This window comes from Mytilus edulis, chromosome 4 (assembly GCF_963676685.1).
Source record: "Mytilus edulis chromosome 4, xbMytEdul2.2, whole genome shotgun sequence".
Classification (NCBI taxonomy): Eukaryota; Metazoa; Mollusca; class Bivalvia; order Mytilida; family Mytilidae; genus Mytilus; species Mytilus edulis.
The window spans coordinates 74,203,015-74,226,508 of NC_092347.1; the positions used below are offsets into that span (position 1 = coordinate 74,203,015).

Genomic DNA, 23,494 nt, shown 5'->3' on the forward strand with positions numbered 1-23,494 from the left:
TCTTTATTTCGACATGATAATGTATGGCTCAGTAGAATTTTCTATAGACGTACCACAGAGTCAGTTCTATATTTTTTATAGACTACTGTAAATGACTTATGTATTGTAGGTTTCAATCTAAATCACTTTATGTATGGCTATACACATAATATACATATAACACATCTTTATGGTTCATCACCTTGGAATATCGTAGGGATAGGAATGATATGAGAGGGTGATAAAGGGTTATTTTCGTGCAACGTTTTCGGCCTTTTCATTTTACGTGTTTTCGTGATTTTGTGTTTTATTTCTCGTTTTCTCGTGTTTGGTTCGATGTGTGTGCTTGTATTTCCCCTTATTTATTTTCCGTGTTTCGTGTCGGTGCTCTTAATTTCTTGTTCTTACATTGTTCAGCATTTGATTAAAAAGTGAATTGGAAGTAACTCAAAGTCAGTGAGTTATAGTACCTTTTGAAACTTGTGTAATATAATAGAAATTGATGTATATTTTTACCATTCTACTTTCTATTGTATATGTATGCTATACATTTTGTACATGTAATAAAGTCCATCATAATAATATTTTTTCAAATCAGATGCAAGTAGCATATGCTTTAAGGTGACCACAAGGTCTTGATGTCATTTACAATGTCTACATGATCTCCAAGAACGGCTGTGTAATAACTTCTGGTACTTTTTTTCTTAATATTTACGATTTTATTTCTTTTGCTTCGTTTTTCCGGATTTTAATTTTTCGTGCTACGTTTTTGCGATTTTTATTTCACGTGTTTCCGTGTTCCGTACCCCCCTTTACCACCCTCATATGATACAAGTGGGTCTCATTGGCTGATTGGGGTCTAAGCGTGACGCAGGATTGCCGATTTTTTTGTAAGCGTTACACGTAAAAGTCAAATTATTGTGCCGTGAAAACGGGAAATAGGGTCTAGCAGGACATGGGAAATTACAAAAAATAAGAATTGCTTACGATCATAGTGTAAGCGGGATACAAGAATCTGACAAAACAGTAAGCAGAATCCAGCATCAGAACCCCCCAATGAGATCCCCATACAAGTCTACAAAGCGTTGCATGGTATAGATGACATCGACTGGATGAGCCTTTTTACTTTAGCACCATCTATTATACTAGGGGTCACTCATTAAAACTTTTTAAAAAACAGTGTAAGACTACACATAGACTAAATACTTTTTCAATTAGAGTAGTGGATCAGTGGAATAACCTGTCAGATTTAATGGTGTCGGCAAAGACTCTGAATAATTTTAAGTCTGCATTAAATGGCGAAAATTGAAACCCATATAAATTATATGTTCGTGTTAAGTGTTTCAGCTGCGCACACCTAAATAAGTATAAGATAAAGGTATAAAGGTATACAACCTTTATCTTAAACTGTCATATAAGTTTGGCTATTGCTGCAAGAACCCCTTTTCTTTAGTTTTAAGGGGGTCTCATTTGGGGAGGGGTCTGATACTAGATCCTTCTAATTGCTTTTAGTCCGATTCCTGTATCATATTCATCGTTGTAATGATAGGGCTTGTAATTTCATATGACCGACTTGATTTTATCTCCTGTTTTCACCACAAAAATTATCAGTTGACTTTCACTTTTCACGCTTACTTAAAAAATCAGCCAATCCTTTGTCACACTTACACCCCAATGAAACCTACTTTTAGGATACTTTCATGATAATCTTGCTCAAGTCAATAAGTCCCAAGTCGTTCCGCTACATGTAGATTAGTCCATATTTATAGTTGATCTGTCCTCAACTTAAAAAGATACATGTACATGAAGGGATAAAAATTATATTATATGAAAAAGAAGATATGGTATGATTGCCAATGAGACAACTCTCCACAAGAGACTAAATGACACAGAAACTAACAACTACATTGTATAGGATTGTATGGCCTTCAACAATGAGCAAAGCTGATACCGCATAGTCAGCTATAAAGAGCCTTGAAATGACAATGTAAAATGTTTCAAACGAGAGAACTAACGGCCTAATTTATATTTATACAGAAAATGAACAAAAAACAAATATGTTACACATAAACAAACGACAACCACTGAATTACAGGCTCCTGACTTGGGACAGGCACATGAATAATTATATGGCGGGGTTAAACATGTTAGCAGGATCCAAACCCTTCCCTAACTTGGGACAGCCACACAGTAATGTAACAGTACAAAATAAGAACCAACTTTAAAAATCAGTTGAAAAAGGCTTAATGAATGAGGTGGATACAAATACAAACACTACACAGAGTGGATGTGGCCGGGTACTTATATCCCAACAATAACCAAAAAGATATATATCTAAAGGGATTCTGAGATAAACATACAAATGTAAATAAAGTACTAGCTAGTCTTCCACCTGTCACAGGTGTCAGATACAATATGTCAAGCTCTTAATTCTCCTTAGCCTGTAAAGGTTGTAAATACATTCAAAAGAAACAATCAAAGATCTGAAAAAAGTACTTCCTCTTGCCATTTATATAAAGTCACCACTAAAACCTTTCTTTTTTTAGGGTCATTAACTAGTACATGGAGTTAGTAATTTTGTTGTTTTGAGGAATTTTTATGATGCATCATCAAATTTACATTTATAAGAAATGTTATAAATCTAAAAAAACAGTTTGCTCAGGTGCAATGTATATGAACTACAATATTCTACATTTTTATTTTTCAGATTTCCTGATCCTGGATCAGTTGTTTTGACGATTTTTTATTTCCCGTTTGGACTTGTTCTAGTTATTATTAGATTATTCATAGCACTTCATGGTTTGTTGGTGTCATGTATATTGCCAAAGTCAGCTGCTACCAGGTTTGTTTATGTACATTACACATACACATATCAGATTCCTAGCTACATGTAGCCCAATTATTGATATAATTCAATGGATTGAATGAACATGAACATTAAAAATTATTTTTTTTAATATTATCCTTCAGAAAAAAATATAAAGGGTAGGTCTATCACAGCTGTATGGTGCTGGGAAAAGGTAGAGGGGAACCCAGAAAGGGAACAAGCAAGCTGTATATAAAGCTGAGACAACTCAAATTACAAAAAAAAACAAAAAAAACCAATCAAACAATAATTATGAGACTCAACTAACATGACTAATAAAAATTTTCATCCAATACATCGACTTATATCAATATTGGACACTTTTGAAGAGAAAGCCATTACCAAGTATGGTTATATTGTAGAACTGCACTTTTATTAAAGTACAACACTTGCAGAATCAAAATCAAAGCCAATAGAAATATGATATTTAATAATTATATGTACAAATGAAGCTTGTCTTTCAAACATTTAGAAGTCACTCTTTAGACAGTGATGAAGCAGATCATAATTGCCACACATCAACACAACAGCAATGCTTACAGCAAATTAAGCTATATGGGTTTAGTGACTTATTGTTTGTTACTTCTATTTCATTTGGTCTCTGGTGGATAACTGTCTCGTTTGCATTCATGGCAAATCTCTATTTCTTATATTGATATTTATAAGAATATGTGTAACCCTACCAGATTTTATTTAATGTATTTACTTATTTATTTCAGCTTCATTTTGAAATCAATTTTTGCTGTTGTTGGAATACATATTATGGTTCAAGAAGACAAAAGAGATGAAAAGAAAAAAGCAAAAATACTTGTAGCCAATTATATTTCACATTTGGATCACATGATCATTGATTTCATTCAGCCTTGTCACACAGTAAGTTAATTCCATACATTAACAAGACAACAAAATTTAAAGTGCAAATTTAAAAAATGTTAAGTTTACATTTACTAAAACATTTTTTTATTTTTAAATTCAAATAAAGTATGCATTGAATTTATACATAAGAATTTAGAAAAAAATAAGACTCTTACAACAAAAGATCTTTATTAGCTAAACTTTGTTTCTGAAATTGAAAATGTGGATATCAGATTTTGTTGAGCAGAAGGTTGATCACCCAAATATTGCAAGTAGCATTTCATACTGAAAATGCTATAGGCTAAAAAGTAAATTCTAAAGGACTATTATTTTGCAATACTTTCTTAAAGATAAAACTGATATTTGATTAATGTTTGCATTTCTTTTTTGAGATTTACATGTAAGTTATTCAAATAGAAATGTAATTCTTCATCTGTTCTATTTTGGTTGTTTTGCTTATTTTTTTACAGCCAGATTATCAAGGACTATCAGGGTTTGAACAGTGGGTATTTGCATATAAAAACTTTGGTATTTCAAAAGGCACAGACACGTTTGAAAAAAATATTAAAGAATATGTTACAGGTAATTATTTATTTATTTGATCAGATGAAAACCAGTTTCTCTTCACATACATTTGTATATAAAATCAGAGTCAACTTCCCACCATAGACCAAATGACATAGATGTAAGGAAATATATGTCACCATGTGGCCTTCAACCATGAGCAAAACCCATACCATATGCTGTTAACAAAAATATTTTCATGAAAAATAATTTTTCGCGACTTTGGTGAGTAGAAAAATAACGCAAATAAAAATGTCATGAATATTTTAAACTTGGATATTTCCTTATCAAATTACATCAAGTTTATTAGATAATTGCGAGATTGAATAGCCACGAAGTGGAATAGAAAGTGTTAAATGGGAAATAAAGTATCTGCAAAATAAGTTGGGTTACAGTAGCTAAAATAAGCACTTAAAGACACTGACATGACAACAATGTCTAAAAATTCAAACAAGAAAACCAACAATATATGTAGAAAGCAAAAAAAAAAAAAAAAAAGAAAGACATCATCCAATGACAACCACAGAATTACAAGTTAATACTTTGGAAAGGCACATAGGAAATGGGACAGAGTTGAACATGTTTGAAATTACCCAACTATCCATCTAACCTGATACAGTACTGTAACTACACAACATAAGAACAAATTATCTTGACTCATTATCTAATTGTGTATGTCATATTTAGTTTTTGAAGGAGGAATTTCATTGGTGGTGATAAGGCATTAACTTTTTATTCCCTGCTAAATTAGTACAAAGGTTATATTTTCTGTCCACATATACAAGAACATTCTACTCAGTGATCTATCTAAATTTGTCTAAAAAAAAATTAAAAAAAAAAATTAATGATGAAAGTAAAATTGATTTTTATTTATTTACAGATGACAGCAATAAATTTCCTGTGCTTTTGTGGCCAGAGAAGACAACTACAAATGGAAGAAAAGGTTTATTAAAATTTGAGTAAGTAGATTATAGTTTTTATTTAAATAACTAATGAAATAAGGGATTTTATCAGTGAAATTTCCAGTCTATATGATGCATTCTTTACCATCCACTCTCTTTTATATTTTTTTGTTATTTCACACTATCTGTACAACAGTATTTTAAACAAAAAAGTTGGTCCAGGATCAGTTCAAGTTGCTCAAAATGAGGAATGTATCAGATGCAGCTTCAGCATATCATCTCAACACTTTCAGTAGGGAATTGTTTTTTTTTTGGCGCGTTCATATAGCCGGTGATTTATTAGCACAAGCAGTTTCGTGGCCGGGATTAATTTGACATGTGCTCGTAAAAAAATCGTCTCCGAACTTCAAACGACAATTACCGCTATTTGAGATCGATTTTCGTTAAAATATTTTAAGGTTGAGTCATACCCTACTTGTTTTGAGTTGTGGTGTGGTTAGAGCGATATGAAGAGGGAGCAATATCAACAGTTAACAGTGATATTGTTTGCCTTAAATTACTGGAGAATACAGGCTTTTTCCCCTGGAGAAGAATCCCAATTTGAAAAAAAAATGGCTTAAAATTATTCCCAAAAAGACAACTTTTTTCCCAAACAGTGCAGTCTCAGTAGTAATTGTGCATGAATACAAACTGAATTACAATCATTTAAACATTTTTCATGCCTAAAATGACTATATGTGCAGATTTGAGGGTCCATTTATGTATCATCACTGACAGTAAGGGGTCTTATTTCAAATGAGGGTTTACCTCTTGAAAGGGGGTCTGCAAATTGAAGTTCCAGTAAAATTCATGGTTTATTATAAATTTCCCAATTTGATAAAAATGACGCATATTTTCCCTATAAAAAAGGGTAGAGGTAGTTTTGAAAAAAGCCAACAATATCACTGAGTTAAGCTCTATGACGAATGAGGTTTTTTTTATAACTGAATGTTTACAAATACATGTCTGCGAAGGGGAGAGTTTCTTCTGACTGTTCCCTTTCCGAGATATTAACTTACGTTCGATGTTTCTTTTTGTTTCAAAGAATAAAATGAAATGTCTATGACAACACCATAACTGATTGGGAAGAAGATAAACGACCGACAACATGAGAAGAACCAGCGATTGAAATCCGCCATCGCAAAGCGTCGTTCATGTCAACAACAATTGAAGAGAGATAACTCAACTGTAATTTGGCGGATGACAGAATTTCTTGTTACGGTTTTATGACAAATAAAAATTTGTATTTGTTCAATGATTAAACAAATAATCTCTGTATTTGTCAAAGTAAATTACCTTCCTTGAAAATATTCTTTTCAAACTAAGTAACAGGCATGCAACCTATATAGCAATTTAAGCAGATAAAAAAAATGCATTAAAAAAATAAAAATAAAATGAATAATTAGATATTTGACAAAAAAAAACTACTCAAGGTATTGATATTATTTTGATATCTTTTTTAAACTGCTATAAGGTTATATAACAAACAAAAATAACAGTTTTATAAATTTTTGTTACTTGCCTCTTTTCAAGTCTTTAAAAAAAATTTCAGTGTCCATTTTACTACATTTTGTTGTCCTGATCTCTCTATAAAATTCCATCTTTATTTTAAAATGTCTCTTGATACTATCTTTTTAAATATATCCTTCATCAGTTATTCTTTAGTTTTGTTCATAGTTTATAAATAAATAAATTCGCAAATTGAAACGGTAAAGTCAATAAATTCAAAATTGTCTGGAACTAACAACATAGCTTAACACTAACAGTAATTTTTAACAGAATGGAACACCGTGAAACATTCTGGAAGACAGAGGTGCTTTCCACAATCTAGACAGCCATATTTTGTTTGTCTACGTGTGTCTTGTTGATTATTTTTCACTCTCATGTGACAGACATGGCACCAACTTTCATTTCCAAAGGAACCTGGCAAGTGTCTCTGTGTAAGACGGTCATCAACCGGGACAAGTGATGGACGGGCTTTAAAAACTGAACCTCCTGCATATCCACCTATCAGTCCTGCTGCTACTGCCTTAGAAAACTTCAAAAAGGTTGTTGGTCTCTTACCAGGGCCTGGTTGATGATGAGGAGAGATCAGAAAAAGCCTAAAGGCATTAAATTTCAACATTTCTATCATTGTAAAGAAAATCCTTTTAGGCCATTTCAGTGTTTTGTGTTGGAAAACATAGTACTGGATGTACTGGTCAGCCCTATCAACCCCTCCCATGTATTGTGTGTAATCAGAGATCATCTGTGGACATGGTATCTCTTGTCGTTGAAAAATACCATCTGCTTGTTGCACATTTCTCTGCACTGCACCAACCGAGAAATTGTGTATACTTGAAATTAAGTTTACATTTATTTTGTCCTTCCATACAACAGCAGCCACTGCATCCTTCTGTCTAAACTGCATGTCCCCACGATTAGTTACACCTTCAGGGTTTTTCTTCATTATATCTTTAGGAAGCTCTCTCCTATTTATTCGTACAGTACCACATGCAGCAGTGTTAAAATGTTCAAACAAGTCTGTAAATAAGAGTGGGAGAAGTGAAGTAGTTGCCCATATAAATATGGTACTCTTGCCCTATAACATTTGCCTTTTCAATACAATTTTTGACTACACGGTTTGCCAGACCATGAGCTGCACCATTTATCCTCCCACTGTATACCTGACAGAAGGAAACATATCCTGTATTAGCTTCCGCTATCGCCCACATTTTTATTCCCCATTTGGTAGGCTTGGCTGGCATATACTGCTTAAAAGACAGTCGTCCTTTGAATGGAACCATCACCACATCAACTGATAGTTGCCTTTTAGGGATGTACTGGTTAACCATAGAATCTGTGAACATATTTATTAATAATTAAATTTTGTATAATTTAGAACAATTGGGCTCCCCTGGCTGTGGGGCTTGCTCACTATTTGAAAAATGGATGTACCGCATAATTTGCATATAGCGATCCCTTTTCATGACTTTACTGAAGTACGGGGTCTCCAGCATAACATCTGTGGTCCAGTAGGATTTTATATCTGGTTTTACATTGATACCCATCAAGAAACATAAACCTAGAAAAGCCTTCATTTCTTCAACAGTTGGCGTTACCCATGGGGATTTATTTTCATCAGGATGATTACGAATTTATTTATTAGCATACCTGTCTGTCTTCTGTATGATGTATTGCAAAATGGCATTGGTAAATAGCAATGAGAAAAAATCAACAGACTCTTTATCTGGATCTAAAGCTGTGGTAGGACCAGTATTTCCACGTGGTAAAAATATATGTGGTAATCCCCTCTCATAATAATTAAAATTTTCATGCCACCCATCAGCTTCAGCAGGACGGTCACCAGCCTCATCAACAAGGTGTTCATTTTCATCAGAAAATTCATTTTCACTATCAACAACATCTAATTCATCTATCCCAATTTGTTCAAGCCTATCATTGTACCGCTGTGCAGCTGCACCGACTTCATTTGGCGAAAATCCTTCCAACTCTTCATCCGAAGATTCAGACATTTTGTTTTATTTTCACCCAGACGACAATACTACGTTTTTATGCCCCACCTACGATAGTAGAGGGACATTATGTTTTCTGGTCTGTTCATCTGTCCGTTAGTTCGTCTGTCTGTCCCGCTTCAGGTTAAAGTTTTTGGTCAAGGTAGTTTTTGATGATGTTGAAGTCCAATCGACTTCAAACTTAGTATACATGTTCCCTATGATATGATCTTTTGAATTTTAATGCCTAATTAGAGGGTTTACCCCAATTTCACGGTCCACTGAACATAGAAAATGAAAGTGCGATTGGGGCATTCGTGTACTGGGGACACGTTCTTGTTTACTACAATTTTACTATGGAACCGCCTTTTAGCCTTAAAAATTTGATTGGCTGCACAAAAATATGGATTTCCTTATTTTGGAGAACACCTGCAGGTCGTGTGAAATTTATTTGTCGGCAAAAACCGTTAACCGATCGTCAATAGAGCGTAAATCAACAACATGCAAAAATGATACAGAAAGAGACAGCTATTACCGGCTTATCTTTTTTATTAAACAGTCCTAAGTAAATATTCTTAATTTTTAAAATAGCGATACATAAATGGTTTAAATATTTTGTGTGTAAGGTAATGAACTTTCATTTTTTAAAGCGATCACGTTGACTACATGTATGTCAACAAAATTGAAAAAATGGCGGCATATTATTTTTATCATGACCGCAAATCACAAGTACGAAGAAATGACATAACTATGACTTTTATTGTCAATATTTATACATAATATTAAAAATTGAAACTGTTAACACATTGTGGTAACGTACGCTTTACAGCTTTACGTAATTGATCTGATATTAAAACTGAAAGTAGGTCATTTTAGAGCATTTTTCGTTGTCCATGATGCATTCAGGCATCTCGTGGCCGTTGCAAGGTGATGCATTCAGGCATCATACGGCGGTACCCAGGTGATGCATTCAGGTATCATACGGCGGTACCCAGGTGATGCATTCAGGCATCATACGGCGGTATCCAGGTGATGCCTTAAGGCATCATACGCCTTGAATGGGTTAATGAAAATGTATATATGCATCAATTGTGTGCATCTTGTCATGATTTACCTTCATCAGGATTGCTCAAGCCTAAACTTGTTTTAACATTTTATTTGATGGTTTCCCTTTACCCAGATATTCAACAAAAATTTGTGATGATAAATCTACAGTATTCAAATGTAGGCTTGCTTTTTTGTAGATTTTTATCAAGATTATGTATACACATATAAAGCCCTGATTTAGGGTAACTGTTTTTTTCATTTCATGACTTTGTTAACTGGTTTATTACAATGTTATTGGATAAGTAAAGCAGTAAGGTAAAATGTTCTTTCTTTTACAGCAAATTTCCATTTAGTTGTAGCAGTATTATTCAACCTGTAAGTAAAATACTCACCAACTATGCATAAGTTTTTAAAAGAATGAACAAATTATTTACTATGTTGAACGTTATTAAAAGAAATTTTAAATAATCTTGTTATATACAAAATTGTACAGTATTCTAGGAAGGAAAACATTATATATATTATCTAAGCATGAAACCAAGACTGTCAAACACAAAAAAAATCAACATTAGCAAAAATTCTGACAAGAGAAAGTTCACTTAAAATTTAACTTAAGTTGCTTTTGATAAGTTCTGGCCAAGTATACTTCACTAGAGACAACTCACTGTGTTTATCAGATGAGATAAATAATGCTTCTGAATATGCTGTTATAAATTCAGGTACACAAAAACAATAACAATTTTTTTATGCTTTATACTCATGCTGTCTTCTTTAAAAAAAATATAGTAGATTTTTAACAGTTTCACCAATACAATTCATGAAACAAAAGTGAGGTTGGACCTGGCATCGTGTCTGTCATATGAATTGTACTCATTTTTTTTTTTAAGATGACAATACAAGCTACTAGATGGCCACTGGATGTCAAAGTGGTAAGTGTCATTACATGTGTACATATTACCCAGGGACATAACACCAAAAAAACAAACGGTTTATTTTCATAGGTTCAATTTTCGTTGAACGTTTAAATTCGTGGTTTACCTTTACCCACCAAATCACGAAAATTTGTATCCAATCACTATATGTCAATTTTATTCAAATAGTTACTGAAACTTTAAAACGAGTGAGAAGAGACCAATTTACAAATAATATCTAAAACCTTTGAAATGATTTAATAGGGAGTCAGTTGATGTAGCAAGTTACTCCTAACACAGAAACAAATTTTAATTAAATTGAGAATGGAAATGGGGAATATGTCAAAGAGACATCAACCTGACCAAAAAGAAGCATGCTTGAATTTTTTGCAAAAGTATCTTCTCTTTAAAAAATAATTTCTATCCATTTAACATTTGATTTCATGCAATTTCCAACTATTAAAGCAAACACTATATTAAAGGAGTCAAGACACATCTTCAAATTTATTATAAAAAGATTAACTATATATGCAAAACGAATTGGACTGCAACATCCAAACTTTTCCAAAACAATTACTTTGTTTTATGATGACCTTTTTTTCTGTTCTGATGCTTAAAAATATGGGAAATTAATTTATTTCTTTCACTGGCAGACAAATTTGAAATTGGTGTATACATTGTTTCCACAAAATCATACAAAGATTGATGATTAATGTTAAATTTAACTTGTGAAAAATATAGTTTTTCTTTCTTTTTTTCAGACAACATTGACCAGCAACAGGTGGACAGATTTTTTCTGGAGCATGTTTTTTCCATACACAATTTTTAAAATTAAGTAAGTTTTTACGTTGAGTATTTTCATATTTAAACAAAAATTGAGTCTGTTTTATCAACACATTCCTTGATAGATAAATCACTGAGTCTGGACATATTATAAGGAAATTAAACATAGAACAAGTTTATGAAGGACTGTAGAAACCAAACTTCTTGATAACAAAATTTTTGAAAGACTGAATGCCAACTTGAAATTACATACATGAGATATATGTTTTGGTACAGGCAGATTATTATAAAGCAAAGGAAAACTAAACCTAAAATAATTTTACATTGTGTTATAGCAAATAATGATTTAATAGTACATTTAAATTATATTCTAGAAAAAAAAGTAAATTTCAAAAATTATTGCATGCATTTATTATTGTGATTTTTGAAGAATGAACAAAAATGTAAGATTAATTATTGCAAATTCGGGAAAATCACATAAAGATAAATGTATTAGATTTCAGAATTTGAGTTCTATTATTGCAATCCTCACCCAGTCTCATTATTGACAATGAATCAACAAATCTTCTAAAAGTTTCTTCTTCTGTTCCACACTTTCGAATGTTGCTTAAAGATCTACCCTGGCTAACTCCGCTTCGTTTTTCAAATCGTCTATTTTCCGTAAATGTCTTGTAACTACACTTCTGTTCGCTTTCCTTATCGATTTCAGCTTATTCAAATCCTGGTCACGGCACAAAAATGTCGGGAATACGTGAATTAAGGAATAAAACGTTGCCTATTCTAATAATGTAATCGATCCATATAATGCCCAAGTATACAAGTGACACGTCACAAAGTCTTGACGTTACAATATAAGACCTAAGTGACGTTCCCGCGTTGTGTTCGCGCCATATTTACAACAATGACTAAAACTCTAGATAATTTCTGAATTTACAGTAAATGAATTTTATGACTTTTTTTTTAGAATTTTAATGATTCAATCACAGTGCTTTTGAAATAAGACTTTATTACTGAACAAATGAAACAAACAGTCACATACTAAAATATTATGTTTTACTTGAATTCTCATTGAAGGTGGTTATTTTAATAGTATTGTATTGTTTTATCCATTTTCATAGAATATTACCAGCAATGGAGAAATCTGCAGACGAATCTGTAGAGGAGTTTGCTGACAGAGTACGGGAAAAACTTTCCTCAACTTTAAAAGTTAGAATGACAGATTATACCTTTGAAGACAAAGAAAAATATATTAAAAGATTAGACAGTGAGAGTAAACAAAAAAAAGGTATGTTTTATTGTTTAGATTATAATTATAAATAAGAAGATGTGGTATGAGTGCCAATGAGACAACTCACCATCCAAGTCACAATGTATAAAAAGTTAACAATTACTGGTCAAAGAACTGCCTTCAACACAGAGCTTTGGCTTACACCAAACAGAAAGCTATAAAGGCCCCTAACATATCTAGTTTAAAACAATTCAAACAGGAAAGACCAATGGTCTAATATATAAAAACAATAAACACTCATGAACCAAACCATCAAATGACAACCGCTGAACAACAGGTGCCTGACTCAGGACATAAAAATGCAGGGTTTTTTTTAATATTGACATTTACTCTGAGGAAATTCACTTTGTGTCATTAACCAGGCTTTTATTAAATTTAGTGAAATACAGGACGATTGAAAAATGCTGAAATACCCATCAATCTCACCAATCAAAAAAATGTAGACATTATCAGGCATTCACATCACTGAATACCTTTATAAAGGCATTCTGTCTCAATACCTTCTATTGATTATTAAAAAACATTGTGTAAAATATACTGAATTCAGACTGGTTAGACTAAATGTGTGTATTAGGTACAATTCGTTGCAATCATGATTTTTTTGAGCGATTTAACATGAAGACATTCTTGGAGCAAACTTTACTCTAACCATTAGTAACATAATGCAGACAAGAAATTGTATTATTGTATTAAAAGTTTAAACAATAACACAAATTAAGGGAAAGATTGTATTATTATCAGACTTTTTCATGATTTTCAAGCCAAACAATATTAGGAATCATTCAGAGGAAAGTCAAATTTAAAATGCTCTTTGCAAACCGCTGTAACTTATAAATCTTTTATTGATATGTAATAAAATTATAGATTATCATTGATTATCTCAACGAGATAAATTTTCTCGCCCCTGCTGGTAAGGCGCATCTGAGAAAAGCAATCGAGTTGAGATGACCAATGATGATCTGTTTGTAGCTATTTTACTTATGACACCTTTTTTAATTTCATTGGCAATGGGAATGTGCTCCCTTAGTTTCTAGCGATAATTTTTTACATCACTCGGAAATTATCAGTCAGCAAGATCAAAGAAAATTTTTGTTAAATATCCATAAGTATTGTTTATACAAATATGAACAGCCATTCCAGCTTGCGCTGAATAATAAATGTGATAATAAAGATGCTGAAATTCTTGATGACTAAAATATTTTGCAGATCAAAAATTTCGCCAATTGAATCATTTGATAAGAAATATCGGTTCCCCCTCTTTCTTTTTAAATACAAAATCTGCAGGACATTAAGTTTATAAGGAGCACTTAAGATTTAAGAAATTTTCATTTTTCAGCTTCCAGTAACAAAAAAACTAAGCAAAATCCTGCAGAATTAGCAGAGGTGTCAAAAATGGCACAACAAGTCAAAGAAGTGTTACCTGAAACGCCTTTGTCTGTAATAGAGAAAGATCTATGTAAGTATCAGAAATGCTCAGAATGGCAAGTCAAGTTTTAGAAGTATAACCTTTCTTTGTAAAAGATAAAGATTTATGTAAGTATCAGAGGTGTCTAAAATGGCACATAAAGTCAAAGAAGCTTTATCTGTTTAAAGATAAAAAATCTATGTGAGTATCAAAGTTATTCAGAATGGCACAACAAATAGAAAAGGTATTTATAACCTGACACACTTTCACCTTCATCATTCTATCATTTTGCAACAAACAGTTACACAAGTTTAGTATGACGTCCATTATCACGGAACTAGTATATATATTTGTTTAGGGGCCAGTTGAAGGACGTTTCCAGGTGTGGGAATTTCTCACTGCATTGAAGACCTACATGAAATACGCCGGACCGACGGACAAATCCGGTGAATAATGGATCGGTCTGGTAAAATTTTGTTGAATTCCGGTCCGAATGTCCGGTGTTTTTTTTCATGGATTTTTCTAACATTCTAGCAAAATTGCCAAACGATCTCAAATTCATTTTCATCTTTATTATTCATCACAGCGATGTTTATTTTGTTCAACCGCTAGCTTTATGCCGAAAATCGCCAACCAGTAATGTGTAAATCCGGGTAAAAACATATCTGACTGTCAAAAACAACAATGGCTGCCATCATTGGCACAACCGGAAATGTAAATAAAACCGGATCAGATTCTGGGAACGGATAAGGATAATTTCGGGTTTGCCGATTAAATACAATAAATGAATAAAAATCCAAGCATATCACAAAATTCAGCTATGAAATATAAACACTAGAATTGAAAACCAAAAGATATATGAAAAAGAAAGAAGAAACAGGAAATAATATTTTATACAGAAACTCTCAATTATGTTTAGTTCACAAACATTGTCAAAATCCAATAAAATGGGACATTACTCTTCACTGAAATGCATTAAAGCAATTGTGCACAACTTTCATAACAATATACCTTCTTGTTACATCATTTTGTTTTTGTGCATTTTGGGGAGGAGTAGGGCACAACAAAGTCATATGTTTGTTGTTTTTTGTCGGATAATATACAATTAGATGTAAAAAAAAATTGGTCTGGTAAAATTTCTTTCGGTTAGGTAAAGCTAGGATGCTTACCAGACCGAATGTCCTGTAAAAATAAAATTCATTCGTGTAGACTGCATTCTCTATTCTATGGTCGGGTTGTTGTCTCTTTGACACATTCCCTATTTCCATTCTCAATTTTACACAGACTGTTTATGCCCTGTTGTGTAGAGGGGGAATTAAGTTTAACCCTTTTCCATCTGTATTGTGGTTTCTGTTCTCTAACTTTTATTTGCCTTAACCAAATGTTAGGCAACTTATGCACAATACTCATTACCACATAACACAGATCAAGTTTGAATTTGGGTACTGTCACTTTTACCTTTTTAGAGTTATGCCTCTTTTCAAATGGAAAATTGCAGATTTTTTTTGTTTCCATTCTCTATTTAAATTTTTACTCAATCAAATGTTATAAAACTTATACACAACATCTATTACCACAAAACTCAGATCAAATATGCAAGAATTTGAGTAGTGTCACTCTTTACCATTATTGAGTTCTGTTCCTTTACAATGCTATATGCAAGCGGTGACATCTTTGACTAAAAAATTAAGTGAAATATTAGTTTAAAATCTAGATTTGTTTGTAAATGCCTTCAAATATTAATGATAACTTACACATCAACTGTATGTGTGGTTCCACCCATGATATTTGCTGAAGTTATGGACTTTAGACTTTGAAAATAATTATGTGTTAAAAAAGTTATACAGATGTTGTGGGGACATGGAAATACCTGATTTCTGACCTTCTGGCCAGAATTTTATTGAAATGTATATCATAGGTTTATTTTAATTCATCAGAGCACTGAGAAATATTTTTACTATCAGTGTTCCAGGTTGTCTTCTTTTTCTACGAGTTACTTTCTCTGTTCTGGGCACATGTGTAACACCAAGAAATTACTTATTGGACATTCAAACTCCTATGGAAGAAGAACTTACAAACTAATTAAAACTGCCAACATAATATGTATCAGTGCATAAAAACTCAAGCTGTGTATCTACATTTCACATAGACTTCAAGCTGTGCTCATGTTTGTTGTTTCTAGTATTTAGTATGTGTGTAGCTTGTGAAATCATAAAGCCTGCCAGACACTTTTTACTAGACCTTAACCTCATGTCATGTATCAGTGAACAAGGTTAAGTTTTTTGGTCAAGTCTATATCTGCGATAAGCAATATGTCTACTATATTTGGTGTATGGAAATATTATATGATGTACATGTCAACCTGGCAGGTAGCATTTGACCTTGATCTCATTTTCACAGTTCAGGTGTTAAAAGTTAAGTGATCTTTTTTTCTAAAACTATATGCAATAGCTCAATTATATTTTATGTATGGAAATATATTATGATGTACATGTCAGTCTGGCAGGTATCATCTGACCTTGACTGTATTTTCATGATTCATTGCTCAATGTTATTTTTTTGTGTTTTGGTCTGTTTTTCTTTAGCTCTAAGTAGGTTTTCAACTATATTTGGTGTATAGAATGATTGTAAGGTTAGTAGGTCTGTCTGGCAGCTGTCATCTGACCTTGACCTCATTTTCATGGTTCCTTGGTAAATGTTAAGTTTTCCTTGTTAAATTTGTTTCTTAGATACTAAAAGAAAAAAGGCAGCTATATTGTATGCATGGAAATATTTTAAGGTGTACATGTCTGTCTGGTAGGGTTCATCTGAACTTGACCTCCTTTTTATGGTTCATTGGTCAATCAATGTTTTCATGGTTTGGTTTGTTCTTTTGTATACTATAAGCAGTAGGTCAACTATATTTTGTGTATGGAATGATTGTAAGTTGAACTCTATTTCCGGATTGGTTTATCTTATTTTGACCTTATTTTCTTGGATCATGTTTATGTTTATGTGATACTTTTATTAAAATTTTAAAACAATGGTCAGTAAAAGTGAGTAAAGCAGACGAGCCATTTCGGCGTGTGCAAATTTGTATTTTAAATACATTTTAAAAACACATTAATTTATCCATCAATTAACCATATGTGTATTCTTGTGTGTGAGACAATACATTTTCAGTAATAGAATGTGTTTGTTGAGCTTTTTCTATATAAATATTTTATCATATTATATATTTTTTTTGTCACTAAGGTATTGTCATATCAGTCAGACAGGGACCTCATTTTCCCCATGCCTCTGATTTACATGGTGTGGTGTTAACTAGTGATAAGCCTAATCTTCCCAATGAATAAACTACGGTATATGGTCCAAGGACACAGTTATCGTCCTTTGGTTTTCGTTTTCTTCAAATAAAGTCTCTTGTGTGAACAGTGTATAACTTTCAAATTTTTTCATACACTTTCCCAATTTAATTCTTGATATTTTATATATGAATCTTTATGAAAGGGGATGAAATTACATGTTTATCAAATTTTGGTACTGCATCTTCATGATAAGTAGTGATTTGGTCCTGTTAAAAAAGGTAAAAAATTAGTATGCAAATCTGAATTTAAGCTCTATAATTTTAATATTATTTGTTCCGATAGTAGTACACTACCGGTACTGTAAAAATAAATTAATTTGAACTTATTGTCTAAACTAAATGCACTACCAAATAACTGTGTTCTCAGGCCATATGTATTCTGTATTGTTAAATTACACTTAATGTTTCTTTCTCTGGAAATAGTTATTACCAGTAGTCCCTTATAGACGAAGTCAAAGTGGACTTTAGGTTTGCAATCCGTCTGTCTGTCTGTTTGTCTGTCCATCCGTCATCCGGCAAATAAGTTTTCCACACTCTTTTTCTTAATGCTTTGTGATATTGATTTGATATTTGGTGTATTGTTTTATCATGACAAGTAACAGATCAAGTTTGAATTTTGTTCCAGTCAGATTATTTTGTGTAGTGTTATGGTCTTTGACTAAGAAAAATCAGTTTGCCGCACTTTTTTTGTCATTTTAAAGATATTGGTTTGATAATTTGCATTTAATTTTATTATGACAAGTTACAGTTCAAGTTAGAATTCTGTTCCAATACAATGAGTGAATTTATAACCGGTAGGGGACTATGTATTGCTATGCAATACTCACAGAATGCTTGTTTTGATTGTAAGGTGTTCATATCTATCTAATATGCTGATACAGCCTGAGTAAACATGAGTCAATCAATCTTATACAAGCCATTAAACCTTGGCCTCATTTTCACAGTTCCATGATTACTTGTTCATGATATATGTACAATTGTATAATCAGAAGTTTTATACAATGTCAGTGGTAGTTTGAATTTTAAAGGTGTATCTAATTTCATCTTTATTTTAAAGCGTGTTAGCCGATCAAATAAATGACATGGTTATTGGTTATCAATAATTATAAGACAAAATGTAGTTTGTCATTGTAAAATAAAAATAAAGAGATATGATATGATTGCAAATGAGACAACCATTCACCAAAGTTCAAATGTAGTGGATGTCTTAAGCAACTGTTGGTGACCAGCCTTCAACAATGAAAAAAAACATACCACATGGTCAGGTATAAAAGACCCAGACATGAAAAATGTGAAACAATCCAAAGAGAAAAGTAACAACCTTATTTGTAACTATACAATTAAAAAAATCCAAATATGACAGACTTGAAACAATGAAAACCACTGATTTACATGCTCCTGACTTGGGACAAACCCTTAAAGAATGTGGTGAGGTGGAACACATTTGTGAGCAATTTATCCTCCCCAAACCAGGAACAGTGGTAAAATAACACAACTGTTAAATCAGTTGCAACTGTCTTAACTCAATACATTGGTTCAACTCACAAAAATCACTAACATAAACAAAAACATAACATCACCACTTGTTCTAGAACTAAGTTCATTTGGGAATTGATCAAATCTTTAATGTTATCGATTATTCTCAATTATTTGACTTTGACATAATCTTTTTTAAGATCATGCCAATCCATCAGATTTTATTTGTTACCTGGATAATTTCTTATTTGATTAAGATTTTCGAAATTTGAAAACTACTTTTGCCTGTTATTCAATATGAAATTGAGAAAGGAAATGGGGAATGTGTCAAAGCGACAACAACCCAACCATAGAACAGACAACAGACGAAGGCCACCAATGGGTCTTCAATGTAGCGATAAACTCCCTTACCCGTAGGTGTCCTTCAGCTGGCCACTTAAAAAATATGTATACTAGTACAGTGATAATGGATGTCATACTAAACTTCGAATTATACACAAGAAACTAGAATTAAAAATCATACAAGACTAACAAAGACCAGAGGCTCCTGACTTGGGACAGGCGCAAAATTGCGACGGGGTTAAACATGTTTATGAGATCTCAACCTCCCCCTATACCTCTAGCCAATGTAGAAAAGTAAATGCATAACAATACACACATTAAAATTCAGTTCAAGAGAAGTCTGATTCCGATGTCAGAAGATGAAACAAAAGAAAATAAATAAAATGACAATATTACATAAATAACAACAGACTACTAGCAGTTTACTGTCATGCCAGCTCCAGACCTCAGTTAAACTGATTGAAAAATTATGTCTTCATCATATGAATATCAGGCACATTCCCTCCCGTTAGGGGTTTAGTATCATACTATCTTAAAATATGTGAGTTGAACATAACCTGTGTCATGCCAACAACTGTTTTTTAAATAAATGTGCTTAGTTTCTATGCAAAGACCCTATAAGTGAATCAATATTAAAGCCAAAATATGCAATCTTTAATGACCTAACAACAGTATCGTAACTATATCCCTTCTTAATAAGTCTGTTTAAAGGTTTTGTAAGCTTTTGAGGTGAATACTGAAATTTTTGTGCTTTGTAAAGAATATTACCATAAAAGATTGGATGTGAAATATGGTTTGTATCATTAAAGATTGCATATTTTGGCGTTAATATTGATTCACTTATAGGGTCTTTGCATCGGAACTAAACACATTTATTCAAAAACCAGTTGTTGGCATGACACGGGTTATGTTCTTCTCATATATGTTATGATGGTATGATACTAAACCCCTAACGGGAAGGATTGTGCCTGATGTTCATATGATGAAATCATAATCTTTCAGTCAGTTTAATTGAAGTCTGGAGCTGGCATGTCAGTTAACTGCTAGTAGTCTGTTGTTATTTATGTATTATTGTCATTTTCTTTATTTTCTTTGGTTACATCTTCTGACATCAGACTCGGACTTCTCTTGAACTGAATTTTAATGTGCGTATTGTTATGCGTTTACTTTTCTACATTGGCTAGAGGTATAGGGGGAGGGTTGAGATCTCACAAACATGTTTAACCCCGCCGCATTTTTGCGCCTGTCCCAAGTCAGGAGCCTCTGGCCTTTGTTAGTCTTGTATTATTTTAATTTTAGTTTCTTGTGTACAATTTGGAAATTAGTATGGCGTTCATTATCACTGAACTAGTATATATTTGTTTAGGGGCCAGTTGAAGGACGCCTCCGGGTGCAAGAATTTCTCGCTACATTGAAGACCTGTTGGTGACCTTCTGCTGTTGTTTTTTTCTATGGTCGGGTTGTTGTCTCTTTGGCACATTCCCAATTTCCATTCTCAATTTTATTTGTATGCATTAAAGCACAAACATTTTAAAAATTATTGAACTACACAATTAAGATACAGACCTACACCAAATACATTATATATATTGTGACTATATTAAATTTGTACGGCTTATGATCATGAAGTATACCAAGCTAAATTAATGTATAACAGAAAGAAATTTGTAGATACATTTTTAATACTTTTACACAAAAAGACCAAGTATCTTTTCTAAGTCATTATTGTCTTGAATATAAATACGGTAAAAATTCTGATAGTTTGTTATGAAAATTGCAATGTGTCCACTTGTCAAACTAAAAAAATAATCCATTTTCAATTTTGTGTTTGTTACTTTTACTGGTACACAAAAACAAAGTTAAACCATATTAAAATGACTATCTGCACTTGATGAGTTTAATAATGTCTATGTTCGATTCTATAATGGTCTAATTTAAATTTATGATTATCTTATTGTTTCATTTGGAAAAAGAGGAATATATTTATTTACATTGATTATTAAGGAGAATGTTTCTCACAGTAAGAGTTGCTTTTGGTAGAAAGTGTTCAGCATCCATAAATGTTCACTTCATATAATTTTGCATCATTTGCTGTACTAATGTCAGGTGTGGTACCTCCTATATAGAGCTGTCCTGCTGGTGTGAAGGCAAGAGACAGTGGATATAATATTCCTATGTCACTGATGTTGTAACAAGTCAACAATACTCCAGAGTTATTTAGTATGTGAAGTGTGTGAGTGTGCCTATCAGTTACAATGACATTGTCTCTAGATGTTTTTACTATGCAGTCTGGTCTAAATGGTTCCTCCTTGTTGATTTCTTTATGTCCTAGATAAGTATTGATAACATCACCGTTCTGACCAATCACTACTACTTTACCTTTACCATCACTTTGTTCATAGTCTGCCACATGTATATTCCGGTTACTTGTACTGGTTATAGACTTAGGGTATTTAAATATAGGTTGCTTATGTTGATCATGTTCATACACAGCCTCTTGATCTCCCTTATCAGACATCACCATTACAGCTGATGTGTCTAAGTCATTATGAAATCCTCCTATAATGACTTTATCATTATATGTCGCATGGACGGCTGAAGGAGTGAATGGGGTAGCATCATATATAGAGTCAGTCAGTTTACCAGTGCTGCTGTCTATCTTTTTAAGTCTGGATTCTCCTTTAACTTTGACAAGAAGATTGTTTGATGAAGTTATTTCCATACCAAAGACCTTGATGTTGAAGGTAGATATTGTCTTTAGATTGGTTCCTTCAGGTTTTACTTTTTGTAACACACCATCATTGGGACAAGCTATCCATAGTGAATCATCATGACATGGAGATAAAAAACTAACCAAGGAAATATTAGTTTGAAATTGTCTGTTTATTTTGATATCTATAGTTAATTCACCTGATGGACTATCATCATTCTGAAAAGTCCCCAAATTAGACTGAGTGATCTCCCCTGGGATAAACTTTAGTATAGAGCAATAATTTGACATTGTGCTTTCTTTCGATATGTCTGTGTACTTTTTCATTCCTGAAACCTGTATGAAGAATTTGGCAACATCAGTTGTATTCATGAAATCCTCTACTTCATTATACCTTACATCTGCTTGTTTAATGGATCCTGAAATATCATTCATACCTCCTTCGATGGATTGGAAAGTAGATTTACAATTCTGTTCTAATTCTTTTTGGAGTTTTTGAGCATACTTTTCAACAGCTTGTTTCAATGTTTTCTCTTGTGACTGGATATCTTGTCTTACTTTTTCATATTTAAAACATTCAACTGCTTGCAGTTGTCGAAATTTATCCATTTTTGTTTCTATTTCGACTTTATTTTTCTGAATTTTACTTTGCTCTTTCTTCAAATCATCTTGTTTTATGTCATATGCTTCATTGATTTCTATTAAATCATGTTTCTTATGAACTTTGGCAAAGCATGTAGGACAAACAAGATGGTCACATGTGGTACAAAATAGGCAACAAGATTGTCCTGCATGTTGTTGGCACTTAATGTTAGTAAAATCCAATTCTTCTGGGTGAAGTCCAATGTCTTTGATACTTATTATCTTATGATCCTTTGCATTCTTGATTTTTAAATGTATTTTGTCTTTACAATTATCACAAATTAAAAGGCTGCAATCAAGGCATTTCCACTTAATAGATTTCTGAGTTTCACAAAATTGACAGTTAATAGGTATTTGACTTTTCTGGACTGATCTAGAAAGCGCCATTATTGTTTACTGTGTGACGTATTCTCCTTCCTGGTTTATATCTTAAGTGATTGTAATATTAAATCTTCTAAGGTAAACAATAAAGTTCAATATCTGTTTAAATACAATACATATCATTATCAGATATATAATAGGTATTTAAACTAGTTAGCATTTAAAATGTCCATGCGTAAATAGATATATTGTCACTATAAATTTATTAAACTACTCTGTCAGTTTAAATGTTAGCGTAATATTTTGAATTAGTTAATTTAAGATAACTAGTGTCTGTTTTGTTCAGATACATATTATTATGAAAAATTTGAACTAAAACTTGAATATCTTAGTAAGAATATATGGTCCAATGATAAAAAATAGTATACATGTTTTTAATTCAGTATTTCACTAAGACTTAGCCATATCTTTAGAGCATACTAGAATTTCACAGATAGATTCAAAAATAAGTAAATATCAGTGTT

General features: G+C 32.3%; 2 protein-coding genes across 2 annotated transcripts in view; one reads left to right on the top strand and one right to left on the bottom strand.

Annotated features, from left to right (window-relative positions):
- LOC139520508 (lipid droplet-regulating VLDL assembly factor AUP1-like) overlaps nt 1-23,494 on the top strand; it is a 29,178-nt gene that overhangs the window by 219 nt on the left and 5,465 nt on the right. The window contains exons 2-10 of the mRNA XM_071313192.1: nt 2,687-2,821; nt 3,565-3,718; nt 4,171-4,282; nt 5,145-5,223; nt 10,085-10,121; nt 10,634-10,675; nt 11,419-11,492; nt 12,559-12,725; nt 14,065-14,184. Coding sequence (XP_071169293.1) covers nt 2,687-2,821; nt 3,565-3,718; nt 4,171-4,282; nt 5,145-5,223; nt 10,085-10,121; nt 10,634-10,675; nt 11,419-11,492; nt 12,559-12,725; nt 14,065-14,184 — 920 coding nt within the window. The remainder of the gene's footprint in view (nt 1-2,686; nt 2,822-3,564; nt 3,719-4,170; nt 4,283-5,144; nt 5,224-10,084; nt 10,122-10,633; nt 10,676-11,418; nt 11,493-12,558; nt 12,726-14,064; nt 14,185-23,494) is intronic.
- Nucleotides 21,125-23,058, bottom strand: LOC139520507 (uncharacterized). The gene has a single exon (XM_071313191.1). It carries the CDS (start codon nt 23,034-23,036, stop codon nt 21,345-21,347), a length of 1,692 nt encoding a protein of 563 aa, XP_071169292.1. The 5' UTR covers nt 23,037-23,058; the 3' UTR covers nt 21,125-21,344.